Source organism: Pieris rapae, chromosome 2 (assembly GCF_905147795.1).
Source record: "Pieris rapae chromosome 2, ilPieRapa1.1, whole genome shotgun sequence".
NCBI classification, from domain to species: Eukaryota; Metazoa; Arthropoda; class Insecta; order Lepidoptera; family Pieridae; genus Pieris; species Pieris rapae.
The window spans coordinates 10,105,883-10,132,359 of record NC_059510.1 but is presented as its reverse complement, the minus strand read 5'-3'; the positions used below and the strand labels follow the sequence as shown (position 1 = coordinate 10,132,359).

The 26,477-nt window shown below is 33.0% G+C and overlaps 1 protein-coding gene, 1 long non-coding RNA gene and 1 other non-coding gene across 5 annotated transcripts; 1 reads left to right on the top strand and 2 right to left on the bottom strand.

Moving 5' to 3' along the window:
• Positions 1 to 11: 11 nt before the first annotated feature.
• LOC111000666 (prion-like-(Q/N-rich) domain-bearing protein 25) lies at positions 12 to 24,727 on the bottom strand. 3 transcript variants are annotated; one of them, XM_022270197.2, is made up of 8 exons: positions 24,586 to 24,727; positions 10,793 to 10,892; positions 4,821 to 4,955; positions 4,180 to 4,317; positions 3,344 to 3,473; positions 2,729 to 2,865; positions 1,326 to 1,522; positions 12 to 521 (listed from the first exon to the last, which is right to left on the bottom strand). In XM_022270197.2, exons 2-8 carry the CDS (start codon positions 10,860 to 10,862, stop codon positions 357 to 359), a joined length of 972 nt encoding a protein of 323 aa, XP_022125889.2. In that variant the 5' UTR covers positions 10,863 to 10,892; positions 24,586 to 24,727; the 3' UTR covers positions 12 to 356. The 3 variants fall into 3 exon arrangements, with proteins under 3 accessions (XP_022125889.2, XP_022125890.2, XP_022125888.2); XM_022270198.2 differs by lacking the exon at positions 24,586 to 24,727 and adding an exon at positions 20,721 to 20,739; XM_022270196.2 differs by lacking the exon at positions 24,586 to 24,727 and adding an exon at positions 17,715 to 17,869.
• Trnar-ucu lies at positions 20,425 to 20,497 on the bottom strand. The gene has a single exon. It is a non-coding gene; the product is annotated as a tRNA-Arg (tRNA).
• Positions 21,175 to 23,459, top strand: LOC111000667. The gene is made up of 3 exons (XR_006750903.1): positions 21,175 to 21,412; positions 21,903 to 22,095; positions 22,666 to 23,459. It is a non-coding gene; the product is annotated as an uncharacterized LOC111000667 (long non-coding RNA).
• Positions 24,728 to 26,477: the final 1,750 nt, after the last annotated feature.

The following is a 26,477-nucleotide window of genomic DNA, read 5'->3' as shown; positions in this document are numbered from 1 at the left end:
TAAAATACGCATTAAAATAAATATTTTATTTACACACTCGATTATTTTGTGTACATTTCTTTGGTATAAAACTACCCAGGATTACTCAGTTTTAAGGGAAATTGCACTCGAAAAATACTGCCTCAATGGAAGAACTGTTTAGATCTACACTTACATTAATTAACAATCAACGATATTATTTACAACTTACAATAAACTTTGAAACTACCAACATTTATTTAACAAATCTAACTAACTTTGCACATGTTTGCACAAAATAACAATAAAATTTTTAATTATAATCTCCACACTAGTGTTTGGTAACCCCAAAGGTTATTCGAAATGTTAGTGTAAATTTCATATTTTGACAGTGACAGCTAGTGTCGTAAGATGGCGGCGAGGGATAAGATGGCCGCTACGTAAATGGGCGGGGCTGAGAGATTGCTTGCGCCACCAAAGTCCCTGGCGTCTGGAGAACAGGTCTTGCAGGTGCAACGGCCTGCGAGGCAATATCCTGGCTCATCTTCTTCAGACACACATTCCTGGGAACAAGTTTAATAATGGATCGCATTTAATACTTTATACATTTATTAAATTAGTAGTAGTTTAAATTTAACATGTAATTTAGAGAAGAAATTATATTTTAATAAGAATACAATAAAACTTTTTAAAATCTTTAAAATTCATTGACTTAATACATTACTTACATTATTGTATAAAAATAATTATTTAACAAATTTCGCTATAAACATATGATCTAAGCCTTGCGATTAGAGACGCAATTCTCATCCTTGAGTTTGTAGGTTCGATCCCCGGTTGTGCACCAATGGGCTTTTCTATTTGCATTTCATAGTCGTTCGAAAGGTGAAGAAAACATCGTGAGGAAACCGGTTTGCCTAGACTCAAAAAGTCGACGGCGTGTGTCAGGCACAGGAGGCTGATCACTTACTAGCCTATTAGTTTGACGCATGATCATGAAACAGATTTGAGGCCCAGACCTAAAATGTTTGTAGCGCCACTGATATATTTGAACAATTAACGCATCATCAAAATTAAAATCTTAATTCAAGTAACATGTTTTATTTATCTCGATAGTGTTATTTTATTTATTTAGTTAAGTTTACGACATCATACATAGTAGTAAGTCTACTGATTATTTTACAAAATAGAAATGTAAAAATGTAAGGATACAATTAAAACATATAGGTGTAAAAAAAGCACACAATAAAATAAAATTACCAGTTATTTTTGGCGCTTAAAGCAGAAAAAAATTACTTTAATATTTTAATCTACTATATAAGTATAAAGAGTAAAAAAAAAAATTTTAGTAGAAATAAATATTATACCTCGTCTCGGATGCATTCCTGACCGGGGCGTCTTCTGTGCCAGCAGTGGGCAGGATTGCCAACTGGTCGTGCGTTGTAACCACACGAGCAGACACCGCCCAGACACAAAGCCGCCCCAACAGACTTGGCTTCCGCCACCCCTGATAGGGCGTCGCATTGCACGTCGTATTGGCAAGGATCGTTAAGCATTTTCGCAGCTGGGAAATATAATCAAAAATATAAACAAAAATCACATTACATACTTTTACTAAAAAACTCAAACAATATCTTTTTAAGCTGTCCTATACTGATACAGAAAACATTCTTAGTGTACAAAAATAGTATAGATATAAATTTGTTAAGTAAAATTAATTAATTAAATAACGTTTAGATGTAAAAGGAAGAGACTGGCTGCCCACAAAACAGGGAATCCTAGGCCAGTGCACTCTACTTTATAGAAACATTCATGTATTTTGTGTCTAATAAAGTTCTTTCTTCTTTCTTTCTTTCTTATAATACAAACTTTATTTCTTTCTAAAAAACTCTCGTTTTTCTCGAGACCCTGCCTTACTATGGGAAACGAATTCTGACTTCAGAAATACATTCAGGGAACAAAAACGATAATATCAGTTGGTTATCATGATTGTTATGAAGACGGGTCGACTACAATGTTTCTAGATCTTTTCACTAGTTAGAGAACTTTTCAGCAGGCTGAAATGTGATTTCTGACCGTTTTAGGAGAGGGTCAATCACATATTAGAATATTGTAATTTTTAGAATGTTACCCTTGTTTTCAGGAGCCTGAAATATGTTTTCGGGCGGTTTCAAAGAAGGTTTAGTCGAGTTGTACAGCTTGAGTGTGACAGAGTGTTTTTATTAAGTTTTTTTTAGTACCTTAAGGTATGTATCTACTACTTATTATAACTATCCTTTAGCATATGCTGTAAATGAATAAATAAATATTTTGGACTCACTAATGTGATTACATTTCACAAGAGAGAATTGACAGCAGTGTTGATCAAGTAGCTTCAGCAGCCAAAAGTCGTAGGTTCGATCCTAATAAATAATGATAAGAATACAGAACAGGACAATTAACACATTAAGTGCTCTTTTCTCTCGGATCCGAGTGGAGAGGGTTCATAGTAGCGGTGCCGCCCACTCGGATCTGTGCGAGCATCTGGTTCATATTTTAATCCATTGCCATCTTTAGCACCCGGATCCGAGTTTTCGGCACCCAATGTTCCTCGGATCCGATAAATGTTTTTTTACTAAAAATAATTATATACATATTTAATTAATCGCCATAAAAAAATTCCGGTTATCACTTTGTATACATTGTTTAAGCATGCTGTGTGCTGTGGTAATACATAATAATTATGTGTTAAATACAAGAGATTTGTTTATTTTATGATTTATTGACTCACATTCAACACACGCGTTGATCTCTGTATGGGCTACCCAGTTATCTCTACAGCGACAAGTTCCGCGACACTCCAATCCGGGGCCTGCGCATTGTAAATTGTCTTCACATGTCTCTCCCAATAGGGCATCTCGGACGCATCTGAAATATTTAAATATTAATCATTAATGAGGTATGCATTTTAGATCAATTACATCGAATCAAGGATACGTCTAGCGTTTTGTACTGCCCACAAATACGATAATTTGAACGCAAAATTTAAACGCATTTGAATTTGATTAGCGATAATCTCATATATTATCGGCATAATTGTAATTTTCAATTAACTCCTTTGTACCTAGCAAATAATTATAAGTTTGTGATTTCAATTTAATGAATAAAAGTATGAATTATTCATCAATGTTTTCTTATGACTTTATCACGTAAACCCTCCATTAACCGACTTAAATTATTAAATAAATAAAAAGGAGTTCTCAGACGAAATGATTTAAAGGAATGTCACAGCAAAGCAAAATAATTTTTTTTGAATTTTTGCACACATTCTTACTTCGTATTGAAAAGTTTTGATTGAACAAACAGGTATCCCATCCTAACTAGATTCTGTTAAAGTCAGCCTTACCTGGTTCCATTATCCCTAGGGCTGAATTGCAGCTGACAGGTACAATACCCGCGGACACAGAAGGCCTGGCGATCCGGTCCTTGCTCACCCAAAAAACAGTTCTGGTCTACGACACAACGCTCACCAATCACTGCAAAGTTATAGAAAATATATTTATATGCTTCCACGACCTTGCCTTTTTCAATATATAGTCAAGAAATATTATGTTCATATTGTAAACTTTCTTTCAGAATGGCACAATAAAACTCAATACAATTTTTAAATAAGAAACTAGCTACGTCAATTAATCTTCATTATAAACCCGCTATATAGTCTCCCAATAATAAGCAAAAAGATACATTTTGAAATGTGATACTAAGAATTTATCTTATATTTCATAACACCTCATCTTTAGTTTAAAAAAAATTATAACGAACCGAATTTTTGCAGAAAAGTTAAATAATATTAAAACTTTATGCATGACAGAAATATGGTTGTGACAAATGTCATATATCGCAAGTCCCTATACTAGGAAGTCCGTGATACATGTTTAAAACAGTTAAAAAAAGAAGTAAATTTAATGTAACGGCTATTTCCTATAAGAGCTTAAGTATACATGGGTATAGAATGGCTGTGTGTATGAATGGATATGAGTGTAGCTAACAAGGTTATAATCGTGCGCTGAGTTTGTGTTAGTTTTTGGAACCTCCGAGGTCTCAGTCATCCCAAAATACGTACATTCGAAATCCAAATCGGCTAGCTGTATGATATGACTCAGAATCCATAGATTATGAGATTTCATACAATAATTTTGTGTTATTTACTTATCTCCGTAAACATGTAGTTACAAAACTCACCAGCGGTTTCATAGCAGCGGTCTGTCTCGAGATGGGAGTTTGTTGCGCACGAGCAGATGCCATTGGTACATTCAGAATGGACTCCCATAGTGGAGTGGCACTGAATGTGCTGGACGCATTCTTCTCCGTTTCGAGCCTCTGAAACAGTATTAAACATTAAGAATACCACGTTGATAATAAAATAGAACTTGCCTTGACTTGACACTTTAAATGCAAGTTAGATGTTTATGATAATACAAATTATTATTTAAATTTTTTCTTTAGATTTCATTGTTTAGTTACATGTTATTTATATTTGTTAATTAATTATGCACTTCTTGTACTTTAGCCTCCGTATGTGTTTCTTTTTATTGTTCCATATACATCCTTTTTTTATTTTTTATTTGTCTATTTAGTATATTATGGTATCGAAAGTCTATTTACAATAAATAAATCAATCCTCGGTCCTAGGTTTGAATTCCGGCTGTGCACCAACGGACTTTCTATGTGTGCATTTAACATTCCCTCGTACGGCAAATGTAGTGAGGAAACCGGCATTCTAAGGGCCCAAATAACTGACGGCGTGTGTCAGACATCTGCTTACAGATATCTGTACCAGATCTAAAAGGCTGTGTCATTTTAAATCGAACAAATATTCTTACCCTTCAAGCAGCCCTTGTGCGTGCTATTCACCGCTGCGTAGACGAAGCCATCTTTGCACACACAGTAGCTGCTCTGTTTACAAAAAGCATTGTCTGGACACTCGACATCAGAGTTACAGACATTTCCGGTCCTTCCTGAAATCAATGATTAGTTAACGATCTACTTGATAAAAGGGCTGGAATAAGTGATACCTGTATCTTATATTCCATAATAAACATATTTTTATTAACTAAAAGGGTATCAATTAGTACATGTAACATTATACAAAAGAAAAACACGCTTAAATACTAGACTTTGCACCTATATAATAAATGAGAAATTATTATAAGTACCTATTCGGTTTCCAAACTCTAAAGAAGTACATTGTTTCCCCTCCATTTTTTGTCATCGTTTCTTAAAGTAGTATGTATGTATCGGTTTGAAAGATCGACACACGACTTAAATAACTTCGCTTGATAGAAAAAAAATTCAAACATAGCCAACGTTTGACACTTTTATATATTTTATCGTAAACCTTGTAATCCATTTCACAAATTGACAAAATTACATTAATTTAATATTTTATATAACTACTTAATTGTTATTACGGTCCACCACGAGACACTGATAAATTATTATATAGTTAACAGTAAAACCATAGGCAATGTCGGCGTTTTCATAAAATTCACGGAATAGTTGAAGAATGCTATGTCATGTTTATTTACCTTCAAATGCCTTACTGTTTAATGGTGATAGCGAAAAAAGTCTGATTACGCCTTCAAACGTGAATTTGATTGTAATTATTTATGTATACTCCTTTAGCCTTCTGTGATAAACGGTTCAGATCTGGATATGTCACGGATAAAGGGGAGACGTAATTACGTACACGTTATATATATATACCTAGACGTCTGTCTAGTTTCATGTAGAACAAACGAGTTTATCAAATTATTTCAATAGGCAACGTTTATAACAAACAAAACACACATACATAACCACACAAAATATCAATAATGAATGAAAAAAAAAATATGAGATAAAACAAAAAAAATTGCACATTGACGAAAATTGTGACAAGTCCCGGTAGAAACATTGTTATCATAATGTAATGATAACGTTGTTTACACACAATCTATATCAGGAGACGTAAGCAAACTTTATTGTTTGACTATTTTATTATACCTTTTGTCACTATTACAACTTCAAGGTTGCATTCGCTTCGCTATTAGGCCGGCAAGACCAAGACAGATAAAAATGTCATTAAAATTAAGTGTATGATCTCGTAACCTATTTTATATTAGGGCCTTATATATGTTATTGGCATTTTGTATGGAAGAAAGAAAAAAAGTATGTACCAATTATATATATGTTGTTTTGCCATCTTATAGTCGTTCAACAAACCATTCGGAAAGGAATCAATAAAAACTTTGAAGGCGGTTTCGACTGCCCCATCGGTTACATTTTTAAGCTTATAGGACGTTATCCAAATTTTGAAAAAAATAATGGAACTCGTACTCGTAAATAACGCGTATGTTTTCGTAGAAAAAAAAACAGGTAAATGGAATGAATCACAGTTTCCGAAAAACAAATGCAAGAGTTAATAGCTGATGTGTTTCATGAATTTGGAATTCCTAACCAAAGAGTAGGTATGTGAGTTGAAAGTAGCCGGTACGACATAAGTGTCGTCACCGTTTCAACCACTACTTATAACCTTAGTTAATTTCAAATGTAGGAACTACGTACCAACATATGGAACATTTTACTATGCACTCCAATATAGTCTGTTTACTTTTCCGGAATACTAGGTATTAAATAGAATTACATTTTTAATTTTTCTTAAGTCCTGGGATTCATTTAAAAAACTAATCGAATATCTAGTCGTCTTCGAGTCCTGCACTTATAGATTATTCCTACATAATACAAAGTAATTAGTATATCTAGTTGATATTACAATCTTACATAGTATAAAACAAAGTCGCTTTCTCTGTCCCTATGTCCCTTTGTATGCTTAAATCTTTGAAACTACGCAACGGATTTTGATGCGGTTTTTTTAAATAGATAGAGTGATTCAAGAGGAAGGTTTATATGTATAATAACATCCATTAAATACTGGAGAAGTACTATTATTTTTGAGGTTCCTAATGTGATGTCGTAAATAATTACATTTTTTCCGCTTACATTGCAAACACAGGCTGAACCCTACGAATTTTATCAAAATAATGTACTAAGTATTGTACACATTGAAAAGGTCTAGAGAAAAGTCCATCATGGTATATGTCTATCTCTTATGGATAACCCACATTTTTATATGCAACGTTCACAGATTTTCTGTAGTGTATTTAGTATCAGCATTGCACCCGTGCGAAGCCGGGGCGGGTCGGTAGTAATATACATTATTAAAAATAGATTAGAACACTTAAGTTAATTTAAAAAGTTTGGTCCCTGTGGCGTCATCTACTGGTGGTAATTCATCACTTACTTTTTATTTATTTATTTACACTGCGTTACCACAACACATATATACATTTAAAAAAACCGGTTACAGAAGTTGTTATTACGGCTTTATCGTTAACAAGCGATTTCTTGCAGGCAACCCGCGGTGTGTGTTGTTTTTTTTGTGATACTTATTCGTTGAGAGGTATTTTCAAAATACCACTGGATTTTGAAAATAGAACCCGGTTCCAGAAGAGGTCCCCAACATTTAAGGCCACACCTCCTTTAGAATCGCTTTTAAATTTGAAACAATTTCACAAACGCCTGACGAACACATTAAGAAAATCTTCTACTTTATGTTTGTTGTTTATTCGAACCATAAAGCACAGTCTAAAAAGTAAAGCATCTGTAAAAATCGCATTACGGTACAAAATAACTGTGAAAATCTCAATCCGGTGCAATCAAGCGACGCGAAATATCAACCATCTCTACACTTTCTACAAATAAATCTTTGGGAACCGCTATGTACAAAGCATTTAATGACTTAAAACATAACTTAGTTCATTTCACGTTTCATTAGAAATCTTCGAGTTTTTTTATATATTACGGTTTTTTTAATATGAACTGGATTTTTGGCCACAATCCCTGATGTTAAGTGAGATGTGGCCTGATGGACAGACCCAGGAGATGCCTTCAATCGCCGCTTAAATAAACCCATATACCGTCTGGCTAGGAAGCTGGCGAGGAGTTCCACTCATTTGATGTTTTTATGAGACGCGACGGGGATGGGGATGTCAAAAACGAAGAGCTGTACTGTATCTGTGCTATGTAATTATTATTATAAATTCGTATTTCCATATTAATTCCACATAATTTCCATATTCTTTTCTTTTTCACCCATCTCTTGGCTTTTATCATGACATTGATTAGATGATTTTCCGACGTTTCCAAGAGGCCCGAAGTAAGATTTAGTTTATTTAGAAGTTAGTTAGGTATTTTTCGATTAATCATTCGATGTCTTCATCGACAGTGGTAGTCATATCCATCAGAGATTTTTTTATATTATGTAGTACAGTATCTTTGTGACATATAATATATTTTATATATTAATCAGTGTGTCAGGATTGTTAGTGATTTAAAAGTTTTAAGCTTGGAACAATTTTATCTGATTTAATACATAAGTCTATTAATTTGGAACAGTTTACTAAAACATGAACATGAATATGTTTTTATTCTAAGAAAATTATTACTTGCATAGTATTCGTAGTACTTACCATACCAAACCGATATATTTTATATTTTAGTTTAGATGGTAATTCGATAGATTTGTATGCCTAACTAGTGTTGAACTTTAATTTTGAACGGAGCAAAAGAAGCGAAGCAAAAGCCCGATTATTCGTGAGAATCGATGAGGATAAACGACGCATTTCTTAAAATCAGTGTCCTTTTAAGTCGGGGCCTCAGAATTCTGTATCTGTTTCACGATCATTTGTCAATCTAATAGGAGAGTACGTGTTCGGTCTCCTGTGCCTGACACATTCCGTAGATTTTTGGGTCTAAGGGAGTTCCTTCACCGTTCGAGAATTTGTAAAATGTGCGTATACAGAAAGTGTGCATTTAATATTCGCTCGAACGGTGAAGGAAAACATCTTGAGCAAACCGGCTTGCTTTAGACCCAAAAAGTCGAGAACGCGCGTCAGACACCCAAGGCTGATCACCTACTTGCCTACAGAATAATAACTAATCATGAAACAGATATAGAAATCTGGGCAGAGACCTAAAAATATTGTAGCGCCATTGATTTATTTATGTTCGGTTTTAGTACACATGCACACCATATATAACTATAGTTGTAAACCTAGATTGTGTATGATTTTTAACTAAATTATAGCGATAAGGCAAGGTACATGTAAAGTATGTGACCCAGTTGTACCATTCTTGGCCAATGTTGGCAAACAGTGTATTTGGCGCAATGTGTACATATATTGACATATAGTACATTAAATTATATGATAATTGCGTAAATAGTTAAGGTTCTGTTTACGAATAAAAAAATAAATGTCCAAAATTTCAAATAAATGTGAAAAATAATATACCTTCTACACATTACTGTGTATAGTATATTGTGTGTGTTATTTTATTTATAAGCAGGTGATTAGACCTTTGTGCATATTTCATAAACTGTTAATAACGTCATACAATGACTTTTTACGTACATATTAATCGCAGGGATTCGAATTAATCCGAAATATCATTAACTCATTTAATAATAAATACATAAAATCAGTTTTGTATCATAAAATGTTTTAATAGAAAGTTTTTAGATAAGAAACTGCCGTTAATTTAAAAAAGTAATTTTTAAAATTCGTTTCGATACTAAAACTTATTTCCGTTCTTTCATAGCGAATCAATCAAATGAAACATTATCTTAACAAGAAAGCGTGATCGTTATATAACGATAGTATTACGTGTCACATCGTTATAATATAACATTTTAATTAATAGTATTGTGAAGACAATTTAAAACGCTAAAGACAAGATTCATTTCAGACAGCGTATGTCAAACCTAGCGGTGTCAGAAGGCAACACATCTTTACGCAAAAGTCGAGTAATTAAGCAATAGTAAATACATTGGCATAGTTTTTATAAATAAAGAATTTTAAAATTTAAAGCATTTCGAGTGGGTAAAACGGTGCTGTTAACTCAAAAGAATCAAGTCTTTTGAACTCGTGTAGGTTATCATAGAAAGAAATCTAATTTTGCAAGGTTCTAACTTTAGTATTTGTCTCATTTTATCTCAGCGTATACGCATTTGACAGAGAGAGACGAAAAATTACTTTAGCTTGTTACGAAGAATAAAAATAGCATAAGCGTAGGTTAATTAGGCACGGTAATGGGACAGTAACTGATTTTAATTTAAGCAAAAATAAATATAATTTTTACACTTGGCATATACATAGTTACATACGAGCGGCTGCATCGCTTAGAAAATTACCTATCATACGGAATAGGAGGCTCAGATGGTATACTACTTTAATAAATATACACAAAAAATTGAACTACACTAGTCATACCTAAAATAATGTAAAAAAAGGTATTACGTTTTTTAAAACACTTTTTATAAAAATTAAACGCTGAATTCATTAATAAGCTAAAAAATGTAAATAACATTTTTTTTCTACTTCTGTAATGTAATAAGTTTTATTATTATTATTAATAACTTTAAAATATATTACAGATAAGTTTTCTTAATCAAAAAATAAGACAGTCATTTCTTTTGTTTTTGGTTGAGTAAAAAAATCTTTTATTTTATTCTTCAATTTGTGTAACATTCTTAAAGTTCTGGGTTACCTTACCTTATCATAATAGCCTTATAACTTACATTTAAATATCAGTTAATTAGGAACGCACTTATGACTCCAAAGCTTTCGACTTTTATTTGTATATAACATTTTAACATTCAAATTATTACTAGCGAACTATAAACAAAATGTTTACCCAAAATTAAAATACCAAAAAAAAATACTTTTGTAATTTGAAACCACAAAAAAATACTCACGCTTTTCGGGACCCTGAGCGGCAATAACATCCAGGAGGCCAAGAGCCAGGAAGAGGTACCAGCCCCGCATCGTGACGTCACTGGCGCGCGCACCTCAAGTCTAGGCAAAAAGTAATTTAATTAGCGGCCGCTGCGTACGCAGATAAGATATCTTTGATTAATTGTGATAGGAAAAATACTACAGTCACGAGACAAATGGTGGGGATGAATCTCATACGTTTTAAAGAAGTCACTGCTGAAACTGATCTGAAAAGATTCGAGGGTCGCGGACACAGATCACAAGAAGTGATATTGTAACAGATCGCAATTGGTAATTCTTGATTATGAGTATATAAAGTTTGGGAGCAGAGTTGGCAAAGGCCTATTAGATTGACAAATGATCATATTACAAATACAGGAATCTGAGAATCAGATATAAATTTTTATAGTGCCAATGGCTTTTTTATTATCATATTATTATATACACAAAAAATATAACTACTTAATTGAAGGTAATCTATTAAAAACAGTTAATAAATATTCTTAAAACTTTAAAATAGTTATGTCATCTAAATATATTTACGCAACGCAATAATCCAATCTATTTCTATCGCAATCAAAAACAAAGGAAGCTGTAATAACTCGATTTGAGAACAATGTCTCGGTCTAGTGCGTTTCACACGGAAATCGTTCCTGTGTAAAGCTTTCTACACGTAATGGGACGATTTCCGATTCGAAATTTGAATATTTTAAAAATTCCACTTGTTATAATATATGCGAAATTTTGGGTGGAATTAATAAATCTTATAGTAGTGTTTGTCTACTGGTTTAAGCGAGTCTCATTCCTGGATTCAGATATTCGATTCCCGGTAATGCAGTTTTTGGTACGCAACACTTGCGCATTGCAGGTTCTTGACATGACTTTCCATATGATTTAAAGTTTGGTAAAATGTTTAATGTGCGTTAATAAATTAATGAAAAGACGAGATCTCTCTCCTTATTTTCGAGTGGAACATTCTTCGAAGAATCTTTGGTCCTGTTTGTAACGACGGTGTTTGGCGTATCCGCTATAATGAAGGACTTTATAACACCCTAAACGACGCCAACGTCGTCCAATTCATAAAGTGAAACAGGCTCAGGTGGTTGGGACCCGTGCACCGAATGGCGGACGACAGAGCCCCAAGATCCTTACTAAACTCACAACACGGTGGCAAAAGAAAACCCGGTAGACTTCGTTGGTGGGATGGAGTTGTCAAGCACCTCGAAACAATAGAGATTCGCAATTGGACGCACTAGATAGATCACGATGGCGAAGTGTAATTGAGGTGGCTAAGGCCCATAAGGGGCTGTATAACCATTGATGATGATGAATAAATTAATAAAACATTAAATTCACGGAATAGTAATTTGAATAATCAAGTTCTGTTACTTCATGAGAACTATTCACACACTGAAATTGAAAGGAAAGTTTTCACAGGTCTCTGTGAGTACAAAAATTTGGGTTAACCCATGCATGAACGCTTAATGATAGAGGAACATTATTTCTTAAATACACAATTCGGTGTAAAGAGATTGCATTCTATCCGTCGCCAAAACTGGAGTGTCTTCGTAGGGTTTGGTTATTGGGAGATCGATCGACTGTCACAGTCTGACCTTAGATTGTTTTCAATCTGAGATTGTGGTAGGAGACAGATCTACGTTTGTTTTAAAGAACATTTTTATTTAAGGAATACTAAACATATTACTTTAGAATCAAACAGAGATGAGGTACGTAGAATGAGTCACTCTAGAATTATTATTATTGTAATTATGTATGTACATATAGGCCTGTGGCCTTGCGTTGACCATGACTCTACTAGCATAGTTATATAATAAAATACGTCACTGGTGTGTTATTAACTATCAAATAAAAAATAACTTACTTACTTATTAATTAATACTAATTATTAATATGTATTAGTAAGTAGGATATATTATTATATAATTAATACTTTGTATCTGAACAGAAATACTAAAAGAAAAAAGGTTAATCTTGTCGGAAATCAGGAAAAGGAAGTCTTTTCAACTGAAGAAGATACGGTGGCTAAGATTGGTAAATGATGTGAAAAACTCAAATATTACAAATGGTATGGAAATGATTGTGTTATGTTCAGATGGTTTTGGTTTAAGCCAGTATTTCCCAACCTTCTTTGCGTGCATTTAATTTTTATGCCCCGTATATAAAACAAACAATGTTGAATGTTAATTGTTCACTTAAGAAACTTAAATGTTTTAAGAATATAATAAGAAATTGTTAACGAAACATTGTAAGGAAATTTTGAAAACATAATGAAAAACTAAAATTTAAATTCCAAATAATTTAAATCAAGACATTTGTATATTTATTTATAATTTTAATTTTGTAAGATAATTGCGCTTTAGATTTTATATTAAATTCCGTCTCAAATCTTCATTTCGCCAAAATTTCGCCCGTCTGTATATTTGTCATATTCTCTAGTACTAAGTGTAACACCTACGTTAGCAACTGTACCTGTTCAATAAGAAATAGAATGCGCAACCAATCATCGCGGAAGACATTTCGTTTCGCATTCTAAGATTTCAAATGTATTTTTATTTTCCTGTTAAAGAACAATATATGTCGTTTATATAAAACCTGTACCAACGAATTGATATATCGTTTCGTATATTGTGTTGCGAAAATGTAATCGCTCATAATACAACTGTAACTATAGATGTCTCTTTTCGTTACAGCATAGTTACAATTTGTGCGAAAGAAACAAATTCATTTATTAACTTCAAAATATATTCTTATTTATTCCCAGCAATAGGTTGTGATTGAGACTTTAGAAGGAACCGTACCGTAAGATTCTTTTGTTAATCAAGCATCTAAAAAGAGAATTAATAACAACATTCAGTGGCACTACAACCTCTTTAGGTCTTAGATTTCTGAATCTGTCATGATCAATTTTTAAATCTAATAGGCAAGTAGGTGATCAGCCTCCAGTGCCTGACAGACGTCGTCGACTTTTTGGGCCGTCGGTCGGTTTCCTCACGATGTTTTCCTTCACCGTTACAGCAAATGTTAAATGCGCACATTAAAAGAAAGTCCATTGGTGCACAGCCGGGAATCGAACCTGCGACCTCAGGTATGAGAGTCGCACGCTGGAGCCACTAGGCCAACACTGCTCAACTTGACTGCACTGTTATTATTTTGATCTAAAAAAATTCGTGTATACAAAGTCCATACAGGAAGAGCTGTGTTCGGAGTTTGATATCAGATAATCTCTTCTAAAACACTCATTGAAGTCATTGACATGAATGCGTCAGAGATTTCCAAATTAAATAAACAAGTGAATTAATTAAATCCCATAAGCCACGTATCGTCACGGTCGGTAAATATTAACAATAACGTATTGTTTAATATGAATCCAGTTCTCACTGGACATCAGGGTCATGATGAGGTTTCAGAAATTCAACTGCAACTACAACTCAACTTCAACACCATATTTTTTGGACAGAAATAATTAAAAAATTTTTTTTAAATAAATCAGTGTCAATACAACCTTTTCCGCATGATTTTCATAATCATTTGTCAATCTATAGGCAAGGTGGTCGGCCTCCTGTAACTGATATAAGTTACAGTTTTTGGGTCAAAGGCAAGCCAGTTTCCTCACGATGTTTTCCTTCACCATTTGAGCGAATGTTATGCGTACAGCAATGGTGCACAGCCGGGGATCGAACCTTTCTTAGGAATGAGGCTTACGATAAAGCCACTCAGTCAATACGATAAACTTAATTTATTATATAATATTAATTATATGATTAGAAAAAATACATACTGAAACATTTTCATATCGGGATTAGAATCCCGGATGATTTAGTTTAAGTAATACAGATACTTCTATCTGTAAAGCGTCTGGTCTCTATAAGGAATTTAAGACTTACGATATTTCAACACATACAATTATAATTTATAATATGTGAAGAATGCTCATTATTAAATCTCTGGAAAAACATATAAAATGCGTGAACATATTCATTACTAATTAGTGAATTAGGATTGATAATTTAAATTTTTTATACTCAATCAAAAAAAATGCTGCGGTGCCACGAGTGATTCGATACAACAAAAAAATAAGGAATACAAGTGGTTGCCTGGAAGAGATCGCTCGAAAGCTATAAGGCCGCCAGTTGCCCTCCTTTTCATTTATGTTCAATTTTTATGTTGTAATGTAACGAAATGTCAAAAAAATTCCGACAACCGTTTTCATTATCCATTTTCTTTTATGCAGAATATTTGAATAATCTAAAGAAAGGTAGATCTCTTTTGTTTTATCTAGACATTCAAATACATAATTGATATTAATTGGGGTTGTAATACATTTGGACTTGTATAGTATAGAAGTTATTATCCACACTTAGTAAGACATTGATATTCGATATTCCTATCTCTCCAATGTGATGGCTAGACTTATTCCCAAGACAAATTTCTATAGAAACATTATATTTATTAAATATAGAACTACAAGTTAGTGATGGCCCTATTTAAGATAACCAGTGTTTGTGACATGTTCATTGTACTTTAACTATTGTTTACTGTGTGAACCCTATTTCCGTACATCAATTTACATAGATCCATTTCACTCAATGACAGGTCATTGTGCTGGGTTCAGGGTTGTCAAGTTCCCTTTGGCTTTTCTATTTATATTTTCTAAGCTTAAGACATAAGGCTCACAGGTTTTTATACGATATAGCTATTCTTAAAATAAATAAATTTTTCAATCGCTCTCTATGTTTTCTAAAAACTTCTTCGTGACATTTCATGCGTAAAAAAATCCCCCTTATTCGCCTAAAGAAGTTTCAATTCAAAAATTGATCCCTGCAGCAAGCTGGAATCATTTATGAACAAACATTGGAGTCCTGGCCTGACTGTCTCTGATATTGGGTTTTTTTATGTTTATCTCGGTATGCAAATAGGTGATTACCCTTCACTGTAACGTCAATGTATAGGTGAACCTATCAGTTTCCTTCATCATCACAATATACAGAAGAAAGAAAGAATATATTGTAAGTGACTTAAGCACAGCGCCGCTTTTTTTATATATACTATGAAATACTGCCTAATATCTACTACTTTTGTATGGATAAATCTAATTATAACATTGAAATGTACGTGGGCAAGTCACGATGAATCGTGATAGTTTTTGTTGTAATTTCTTTTGCATGAAGCTTTGAAAGATTGATTTATATTGTGCAACGTTCTGTACCGAAATATTTCCTAATGCGAGAAATGGATTAGCCTCAAACTCTTAAAGATCTTTTATTGTAAACTGGGTTTTTACTGTTTCAAAATAAAATTCAAATTCATTTATTTATGTAGGTAACATGTCAACGCCAAAAAAAAGAAATATACATTTAATGATTCTAATTTTACATTTACTGCCAGTTTTCGAATCATGGGCGTAGAACGGAAGAGAAGAACTGGCAATGTACTCTTCGTCACTCTTTTTAATCGCCAAGTTTTTTTACACAACGTTTGTAAGGAGCTGCAACCATTACACCATATTCTATATGACATCTTGAGTAATCAAGAATAATTTAAAAACAAAGATTTGTCCTCTATCAGCCGGAGGCATGGTGAAATAGGAGCACACACTTACATACTTGTTTGACAGGCTAATAACATAATTATATGCGTTTGCAAATTTTCTAAAATAATATCCATAATAAATTGCTGACTAATTAAGTTAATTAGCAGGAAATCCTAATATGATTAGAGTTAGTTGAATCAATGAATTCTGAACTTTTTTTAACTAAACTGTATTTCAAATTATTTTTTAATTCCAATAAGGTTGTGTAAAATATTTTGAAGATTCGTTTTGGCAATTGTTGATAGTGTTATTATTCATTTGCCATGTCATGCTATAGTTTTCAATACCTGAGCATTAAGACGCTTATAAAACGCGTGTAATTACAAAATGCATGGTCACGTCGCGCTTGAGCACACAAAACAAGACAGTTTTAACAATCGGAATTTTAGCAGTGATTTATTCCAGTGTAATTTCGTTTAAATGTTCTTGTAATGTACAAGTGTAATTGAAATGAAAACCGCGTACTGCCTCGCAACTGGTTTTTCCAAAACTTTTCCTTAAACAGCCAGCCACTTCAAGTTTCACAAGCGACATAACATCATACGAAAAAGTTGTGAGGTTACTTTTGAATTCGTCGATCTGGTTTTAATTAATAATTTTGGCAATTTATTGGTATTTCATCCCAGCGCCATACGCATTCAACAATTAACTGAACACCAGCATTTGACATTTGCGTCAAGATTAGGATGCGAGAAGAAATTAGTAGAATTAAAGTTAGACCATAGTTAATAATCGATAATAAATTTTTCTTTAGATGCACTATTGTAAATTTTCTGCGGATGAAATAGGAAATATGAATGAAGTTGCGGATGACGAGGTGGAGGTCTTCCAATGATGAAGCTGACTTTCATTGCAGGTATTAATCCGAACAAATCCTCTGAACACAACAACTAAACGAACTTTTTGTCACGTTTTGCTTTTGTATCTTACAAAAAGTGCATTCTCTTACCGGATTAAAACCTTACACGTCACAATTTTATAAATATTTTGATATTACCTTACTTATTTTGACATGTAAGCATGTTAGCATCTGCATTTATAATGATCAAAAATCGATAATTGCGTAAGGGTAAAAATAATGTATACAACATTATAAAGCTAACTTGTAAGCTAACGTAAACAGTATTTCTAAATTTATATATAATCTAAATCATGATAAATCAACTCTAATATCGTAGAGAAATTTGTCTGATCAATAAAGCCTTCAAAGGTGTCATATACTATTTATTTAACTCGTCAAGGTGTCTAGTTTATATATAATTTTTAGTTTAGGTAATAATTTATATACGTACACAGTTTTGTTCTGATTTGAAATTCACAAAAGTTGGTATTTGTTCTCCGATCACACATTTGTATAGGAACCAATATTTAATATCACAAGCAATGATGGGTGTAAACAAATGGAACAAAAACACTTGCGTTCGTCTAATGACATAGATAAGAACTGGTTATCGACTGACCAATCGATAAGAAATGCGAATTTATCAAGTACATTTGTGAGGTGCAGGTGAATTCTTCAAGACTATATTTAGTTTTGGTATATGTCAAAGGAGCAAGAGCGTTTTAATTCTTAAAAGGCCGGCGACGCGCTTGCGAGCCTTCTACCAGTGGGAGTGCCCATGGGCACTTAAGCCTCTGGTTTGAATCCTGTTAATTAAAAAAGCCTTTATTTACTTATACAGTGTAATTAAAAGAATAACAACAGGCGGATTATCCCTTTCGTACGATCTCTTTCAGGCAACCATTGTTAGAATGTTTTCTTACATTTTTTTTTACAAATGTTTAACCACAAACCTGATGATAACAGAGATTTGGCCTATTTGAGGGCAGGAGATACCTATTTTACCGCTTAGAGAAGATCGCAAAAAAAAGCAAAAAAAGCGTCCCACTTGTATGCTGTTTTTAAATGAAATTAGATAAAGTTAGACATAACTAATGGGACGATTAAAACCCATGAAAGGGCAATAAATAAGAGGACATATTTCAAGTTTCCTCCACCATGAGATTTCAAGTTTCCTCCATCATGAGATTTAAAGTTTCCTCCACCGTGAGATTTCAAGTTTCCTCCAGCATGAGATTTCAAGATTCCTCCATCATGAGATTTCAAGATGCGTGTTCAATCAAGTATGTAATTTAAAAACAAACATTTTAAATTATAAATTACAATAATATATTTTCTCCTATCGCCGTGAAAATAGAATTAAGATATAAATTAATATTCCTTTCGTGTTCCAGTTTAGCAAACAGGATGCGTCCGCGCATAACATAACTGGTTGATGACCTTGTACGGTGCTCTAGTATTCACTTGTCACATATATATGCTGTATTATATTACTTTACTCATATAACAGTGAATTTAATGTCTAAAATGTTGAGGTAATAAGTTCATCAATAGATTTTTTTTTTTCATAAAATAGGGAGGCAAACGAGACTACGCGTCGACGGTATTTCATGTACAGAAGGTTGATCACTTGACTATTAGAAATGTGCAATGAAATCTGAGGCCCAGAACTAAAAGGTTTTGCCATTTTAATTGTAAATAAAGAATGCCTGCGTGCTCTTTGCACATACTCGGAACTACGATTACAAAGTAAATATCAGTGTAAATCGTATACCAATTTCGTAATCGAGGTGGTGTCGGTAATAACACTAGTCCCCACGACTTGAGGTCGTTTCAATGTCCTCACTTCTCTCTAGTGACCTTCAATACAATACGAACACGTACCTTTGCATAGTCTAGACTCTAGACCATTGAGACGCAATTATTAACAAACAATTGAAATTTTCGTAAGGAGAATATTTAGTGTTTGTGTTTCATAGTCCTGAAGTTAAGAAAATTGAATCTTTAAATTCTCTGCTGTACAACCTTCGGAGTAAACTATTCAGATTATAAAGCTCGTAGTAACTCATCTCTGAGGTCGTAGGTTCGATCGCTATTTGTGTTATACGATGAAGATGAAGATGAACGATGAAGGAAAACATTGCCGAACCGGCTTGCCTTGGACCGATAAAAGTCGACGGCGTGTGTCAGGCACATACTTACCTTAAAATAGACAAATAATCATGAAACAGATACAAAAATCTGAGGCCCAGGCCTAAAAAAGGTGTCCTGTACATTGTCGTATTGACATATGTATATGTATACAGAATGTAATTATAAACGTTTTTAAACATAAAGCTAATCAATTCTTAATATGTTCTCTTCAAAATACACGCATTATTATTTAAGTAGGTATTGGGAGCGGTACCTTTTCATTATTTACTTTATCACTAGAACAGGAAACATCATTACATATAGATTAATGGGTATAAGTTTACCTTGAGTTTATTACCATCGAAAAAACACGTGTCAACATGAATAGTTTAAAAATGTTTTATTTACCAGCCCACGTCGCATTACAAAGTAAAACAATTTGTAATCTTGGTTTTATACTGCACATTTAAAGATTTCTGTGAGATTGTAAAACATTCAGATTAACATGTTTATTTCCATTTCATAAATAGAGTGAAGCAAAGAAAAACATCGAAACGGAAAAATGAAATGAATCGAAATTCGGAAAACAAATGCACGGAGATTAGTTGTCAAATTTTGAATTTGGAATTCTTAACCAAAGAGAATATTATTTGCCGCCAAAGTGGCCAGTACGACAAAACGTCAATTTCATATGTGACGACCTAATAGTATAGTAAAACACACTATTACATTTTTACTCAGTTTACGTACGTCAGCTAAAGCATTATGTCAGTAAATGTAGGTTTGTTTAAATAAACAGTCAATGATACTTTTATATGCTGACCGATTGACCTAGTAACGGAAAAAGCACGTAAGCATGCCAGTTGTAAATTGGATAAAGTACTTTGTACGTCGACAAAGTGAAGCGAAACAGTTGTACTGAAATAAAAAGTCAGTAAATAAATATTTACTTTAATTTGAAATGTATATGTATTTTTTGTTAAGTAAATAGGTTGGTAAGTGATAGAAAAAAGAAAAAAAGAAAGAAGCATCCCTGGTGGGGATCGAACCCACGACCTTTGGATTAGAAGTCCAACGCGCTATCCTCTGCGCCACAGGGACTACATTTGCTTTGTTGAAATTATATATTACATTCCGCTATCGTTAACGAACACTTTATGTTGTTTCATTTTCTACGATTGAAACTAATAATATTACATTAATTATTTTAGATATTATTGGATTTCAAGGGTTCTCTGCCAGTTTATAGTGTGTATAGTGATCGTTTGACGATAAATAAATTGACACGGAAATATTTGTGTAGCAAAATTTACTACATACATACCATCAAACCAGTTCTATCCAATACTTGACCTCCGATCGATTTGATAAGAATTGGAATTTTAATAGCTATTAACCGTAACGCATTGTTTATGATATTTTTTTAATATTATAATCATTTAAAGCGTAGAAACAAGTTTATTGAAATTAAGCGTACAGTTTGATTTACTTTTAAAATATGCTGTGAATTTTATTTATTTATTAGGGAGTTATCAATAATGCTTTTTTACTAAAATGGATTTTAAAACAGGTAAGAGCACACGTGCAACAAAGCGTTTAACGTGTTCGATTCCCGGCAAATAATAATTATTTCGAGCGATACCTTAGTCTATTTACGCAATACTAAATTCGTTTATTAAAATAGCTATAATTTATCTTATAAGATATCACTTTATCTATATTTTATCATATCAACCAAAATATCGTTAGAATCGAAGATAGGGCAGGGCATTCAGTGATTTACTTTGTGTCTTCACAGTCGTAAAAATGCCACTTATACAAAATTCAAACAGAGAAGGAGTCGATAGAGAAAGAGATAGAGATCTCGTGTCACCAGTACATGTAACCCTTCTTAATGTAGTTATTTCAATCACAAACTTGTGTCTCGGTGGCGTAACTTTGAGTGCATTAATTTTTGTACACACATTTGTAACGTCTACATCGTTCAAGCAACATGTGTATCTGTGTGTTATTGGAGTAAGTATTTTAAGAAAAAGTATCTCTCTCAGCTGATGGCCACTATGATTTACTCAATGTGTTTAATTCAGAAATTATTGTATCGTCTGGCGAACATACAATATCATAGAATAATCTAATTGCTTGACCTGCTTATCATCAGTCCTTTCAGTTAGTTTTCTGAATAAGGAGGTTTATAGAACAGGGGGCAAACGGGCAGGAGGCTCACCTGATGTTTAGTGATACCGCCGCCCATGGACACTCTCAATGCCGCAAGGATCGCGGTCGCCGGCTCGCGGAGGGGCGCGGATGTTGCCGGCCTTTTTAGAATTATTTTTGGGAATCCGACAGACAATTTTAACCATAGCCAAGCCAACCCATACATTTATATAAAATCCAGTCGTCCTGGCCTCAGAATTGAGTATATTTGTGATTGCTGTTTCTACTGTACCAACTAGGCAAGTAGGGCGAAAGAGTATCTATATGTAATATAAAAAAAAATCTATTCCAGTACGTCATCATAATGACACAGGCAGTCCTTTCACTGAACCCACACACTGGTTGGGCTCGGATGGTTAAATATGAGAATCGGAGAATGGTTCACTGGACCCTACAAATCGTTGGCACAATTCTTGTATCAATTGGGAGTATTATACGGATGTCGAATGTCAGAACCAATTTTAATTCTACTCATGGTATACTTGGTGAGTATTTTTTTATAACAAAGGCTGGACGCCTGATGAGGTTAAGGGGGGAAATGTACACGAAGTTCTCTTATACGTGTATCGCAGCTGATTCCACGGTGGTTGTAGTTGGCTAAGAGTGAGTTAATTAATACTCTGTAGAAGGATTCTGGCGCTGTCCGATGATGAAACTCAACTGTAGATAAACGTCGTCTTACTAGAATATATATCATTGGTTCCACAGTTCAAAATACCGTCAAATGATAATTTCGCTCTAACATAATACAAAATTATATTTACCTTCGAAAGAAATGTTCAAATATTAAAAAACCATAGAAATCAATCAATAGATGACGTGTCAACATACAATACATATTTGAAAATTGATTAATTATATTATAATATCGTTGTTTCAACAGGATCCTAGAAAATATAATGTCTGTGTCTAATGTTTAAACTATAATCGCCATTCTAGATGTGACTTGACTGATTCCAAATCCTACGTACTGTTTTATGTTATAAGCAGTAGCACTCTTTACTATAAAGAAATCAATGATATTGCATATTAATTTAAAAGCCTATTTCTCACAGGGATCGTCGCATTTGTCTCTACAATACTCACCATGATCGGAGGGATTGTCAACGCCAACTCTAGCAGACTAAACTTGAATAAGACCTTCATGACTCTAGCGCATTCCTGTCTTGGATCATTGACTTTATGTTCTGCATTTCTTGCTTTATGTTTTGCATTCAATTCAATGTTCTATAGAGTGGCTTTGGGTGATAAAAGTGCTAATTTCGGAATAGCCCTCTCTGTCGTTGCGTTAGTTGGTACTTTAGTGTCGCCTAGTTTAGATTTCGTCAAACGAATATTTCATAGTAGATAGAATATTAGTAACTAGATATAAAACTACTTTATTAATTTCGTTATATAATTTAAAAACAGGTTGATATCCGAAAACCTTGTAACAAAGTAGCTTTTATAATAAAAAGCCTCTTAGTAACTTAATTGTCATCAGTTTAAAGCTCTTTTAAATAATCTGTGAATATCATTTCTAAACGATGACAGTCAACAGATTCAGCACAATTTGACATCTTGTTCACACAGTGAATGTTAAATTGTAATTTTAAACTTTTTGTTTTTTTGGAAAAAATTTTTTGTTTATCGTTTTTATCGTATGATTTAATTACAAATCATTTTTTAAAGGCGATAAGCGATGGCATGTTAAGTAATGGAAAAATAGTTTAACAATTTCTAGTAATTGAGATAGTCATTTTTTTTTAATTAGGTTTAAACTTATATCAAAGATGCGGTCAAAGTATGACAGACTATTTATAAAAAAAAACAAGCATATATTATAGCACTGAAATAAGGATTAAATAATGTTATATTTAATATTAGTATACGACCTGGTAAAGGCTCCTTGAAATTCTTCCACCTGTCTCTCATCTCCGTTGCTATTTTTTAAATATTCTATATTGGATGATGATTATGATAACTAAGACAAGATTTTCAATAACTTAGAAATATCATTATACCATTATTTTAGTACTTGTGACAGAGTAAAAATTACAGTGGAAAAATATACAAAATAATTGTTACTTTAAAACTATTATTAATGTATGTGATTTACATTGAAACCAATATTGTTTAAGTCAAGGCTGTATATATGTGACGCATCTTTAAAGATTTAAGCAGGCACATGTCGCTACAATATAATATAATATAATGTACATTGTGAATTATTTTTAAATAATTTCTGGGGTTTGGAAAGTTTATTATTTCTTCTATTATTCTTTTGTAAAGATTATATAATATTTTTTGCTGTACCACACAATTATTGAAGTTTATAATCATTGTAAATCAATTACAATTTTACCAATCACTAAATAATTTAAATCAAACGTTTTTAAATGTATTAAGTTAGTACAACTTAGTAAGTCGTTACAGTTTAAATTTATCGTGAAGTTCAAGGTTAAGTAAGCCATGTAAGTGAAATCATTTAAACGAATGTAAGATTATAATGATACTGAAATACATTTTATTTTATTTGGTGCATTACTGCTTATTATTTATTTCTTGATATACAATAAAAATAATGTTTAGTAATTTTATCGAAATCATTTTGAATAATTTTCGCAAAAACATTGGAATTTGTATAAGAACATACGAGTTATGAGTTTTATATTAGAAATAAATAATATGTTCTATTTCAGTAAGATATAACAAGCAAACATCAAGTTGTTGGTCTTCTTGCCTTTAAAGTAAAATAATTGGTAATTATCCATACGTGTAAATGTAGTAGTACTTAAGTACATTGAGGTTCCCCAATATGTCAAAATATTATATCAGCGCAATGTATATGTTGAACATAATATCGCGTTTTATTTAAAACTCTATGCAGGGAAAGTGATACCTTTGATGTACGCTCTACGTGGTTTAATTAAAGAGTGAAACTCAGCAAATAAAACAATAGGTCTTAGTCATAACTCTGCAATAAAATTACTCACCATAATAAAATAAAACTATGCGAAAGTAACACTGCACCGTCACTTGTTTTTTGTCACTGAAATGTTTCGGTTACCATGGAAACGCAATATGGCGGCCGACGGACATGCGCGCTTCAAGTCGAACGCGGACAGACTGCCGGTTTCGCGCCAACCGAGTACCAATATTATGGTCAGTCAATTTCTTCGATCGTAAATAAACGATTCATACAACAACTCCAAGTGTAGCATTTTTATCGTGATCACAAAGGTTTATAGTTTGTGCGATTGTGTCACAACCATCTAAGTACACTTTTTCGTGTTCCGTTTCAGGATATTTGTTAACCATAAATAAATGATTTTGACATGAGAATAAGGAACGAATTCTCCATCTTGAATAACCCTATATACGATATAGCGTATACGTTCCGGCACCAATAGATTATATGTGCCTACTGCCTAGTAAAAGACAGTTACACATATCAAGTCAAGTTAGACATATCTAATGTGTCATTAACAGGCCCGCACTTGGATAGAGTGGGTAATTTTGACCTCAAATCCGTCAAAGAACATTATAATGACGATTTAAAAAGTATAATAATTATTCAAAACATGCAGTATTGTTTGAATTATTTGTTACACTAACGCATAACGTCGTCCTCCAAGTCGTTAGTCTTCTTCCGTGTGGTCCTACGAAAAGGAGTCATGGATTTCACCGTGGCCTTGTACCGTATTATTTGATTCAATAATATGTTACCGACTCATGTTTTACACACTGATATCGTCATTAATTATTGATTACCCATATTTGAATGACCTAAAACTTTTTGGCCCCAATTCGGTACCCGAGTGCAATACATAATAATTATAACGAAGGGCGAGATGTGCCCTAATTTCCTTGCTAATTCAATTATTATACTCGTGCGCAGAAAGGCAATGAAACAAATAAATGCTAGGTGTTGCAAAAGGGCTGCTGGCTGCAAAAGTTACGCGTCTAAAAACAAATCTAATCTATCCTTAGCCACATTGTTTATCATTAATTAACTTCGTAGGGATTTCGCTTTGACTAAATCAGCAGATCAGAAAAGCAGATCAAATAAGCAGATTAATAGTTTTCTCGACTAGTATGTATGAGCTTATTAGACTAGTATGTATAGCTATTCTATGGTTTAAAAATGGACTTCATATAGTAAAATACTTTCTGCTAATTTTATAAAAATAACTTAATTGTATAATCTTTGTTTTAATAATTCTACTGTATATGTGTATGAAACTGAAGTCCTCAACTGCTGGACCGATTAAAATGAATTTTTTTAAATGCGTTTTAGGTGACTTTATTAAATTCTTAACCATCCAGGGCTGGTTAAGAAGATACAAGTGCAAGAATTTGAAGGATTATCACTCCGTAGAAGGTCCAGTACTAGTGTCATGACATGAACTAAGTGTGGTTTAGTTTCGTGAAATACTATAATAAAGTCTATTTTTATTTATATTTTGGAAAAGTAAAATTATACATAAATTAAAGGTGAATACACTTTAACATAAAGAATCGTTGACCACATATGTTGCATAATATTGTATAACATATTATGTATAGTGTATGTAATGTAATCGTGAAGGAATTTCATATTGCCCACTGTAATTAAGTATTGTGAATACGTAAGAAACTGATTTATAAAATTTGTGTTTCCCGTTAATGTAGCGATATCTACTAAAAAATAAAAAAATTAAATTAAATACGTTTATTTTGGAACATAAGATCATCATGGTATCACTTATTCCACATCATTAAATTCGAGCCTGTTGGCATCCCTACTCATCGGCAAAGAAGACAGAGGGTGTTGGCCGAGAGAAAACTCTCGGTACTCTTTTTTTAAAAAAAGCAAATCATCAAACAATTCTACAATATTTAAAAC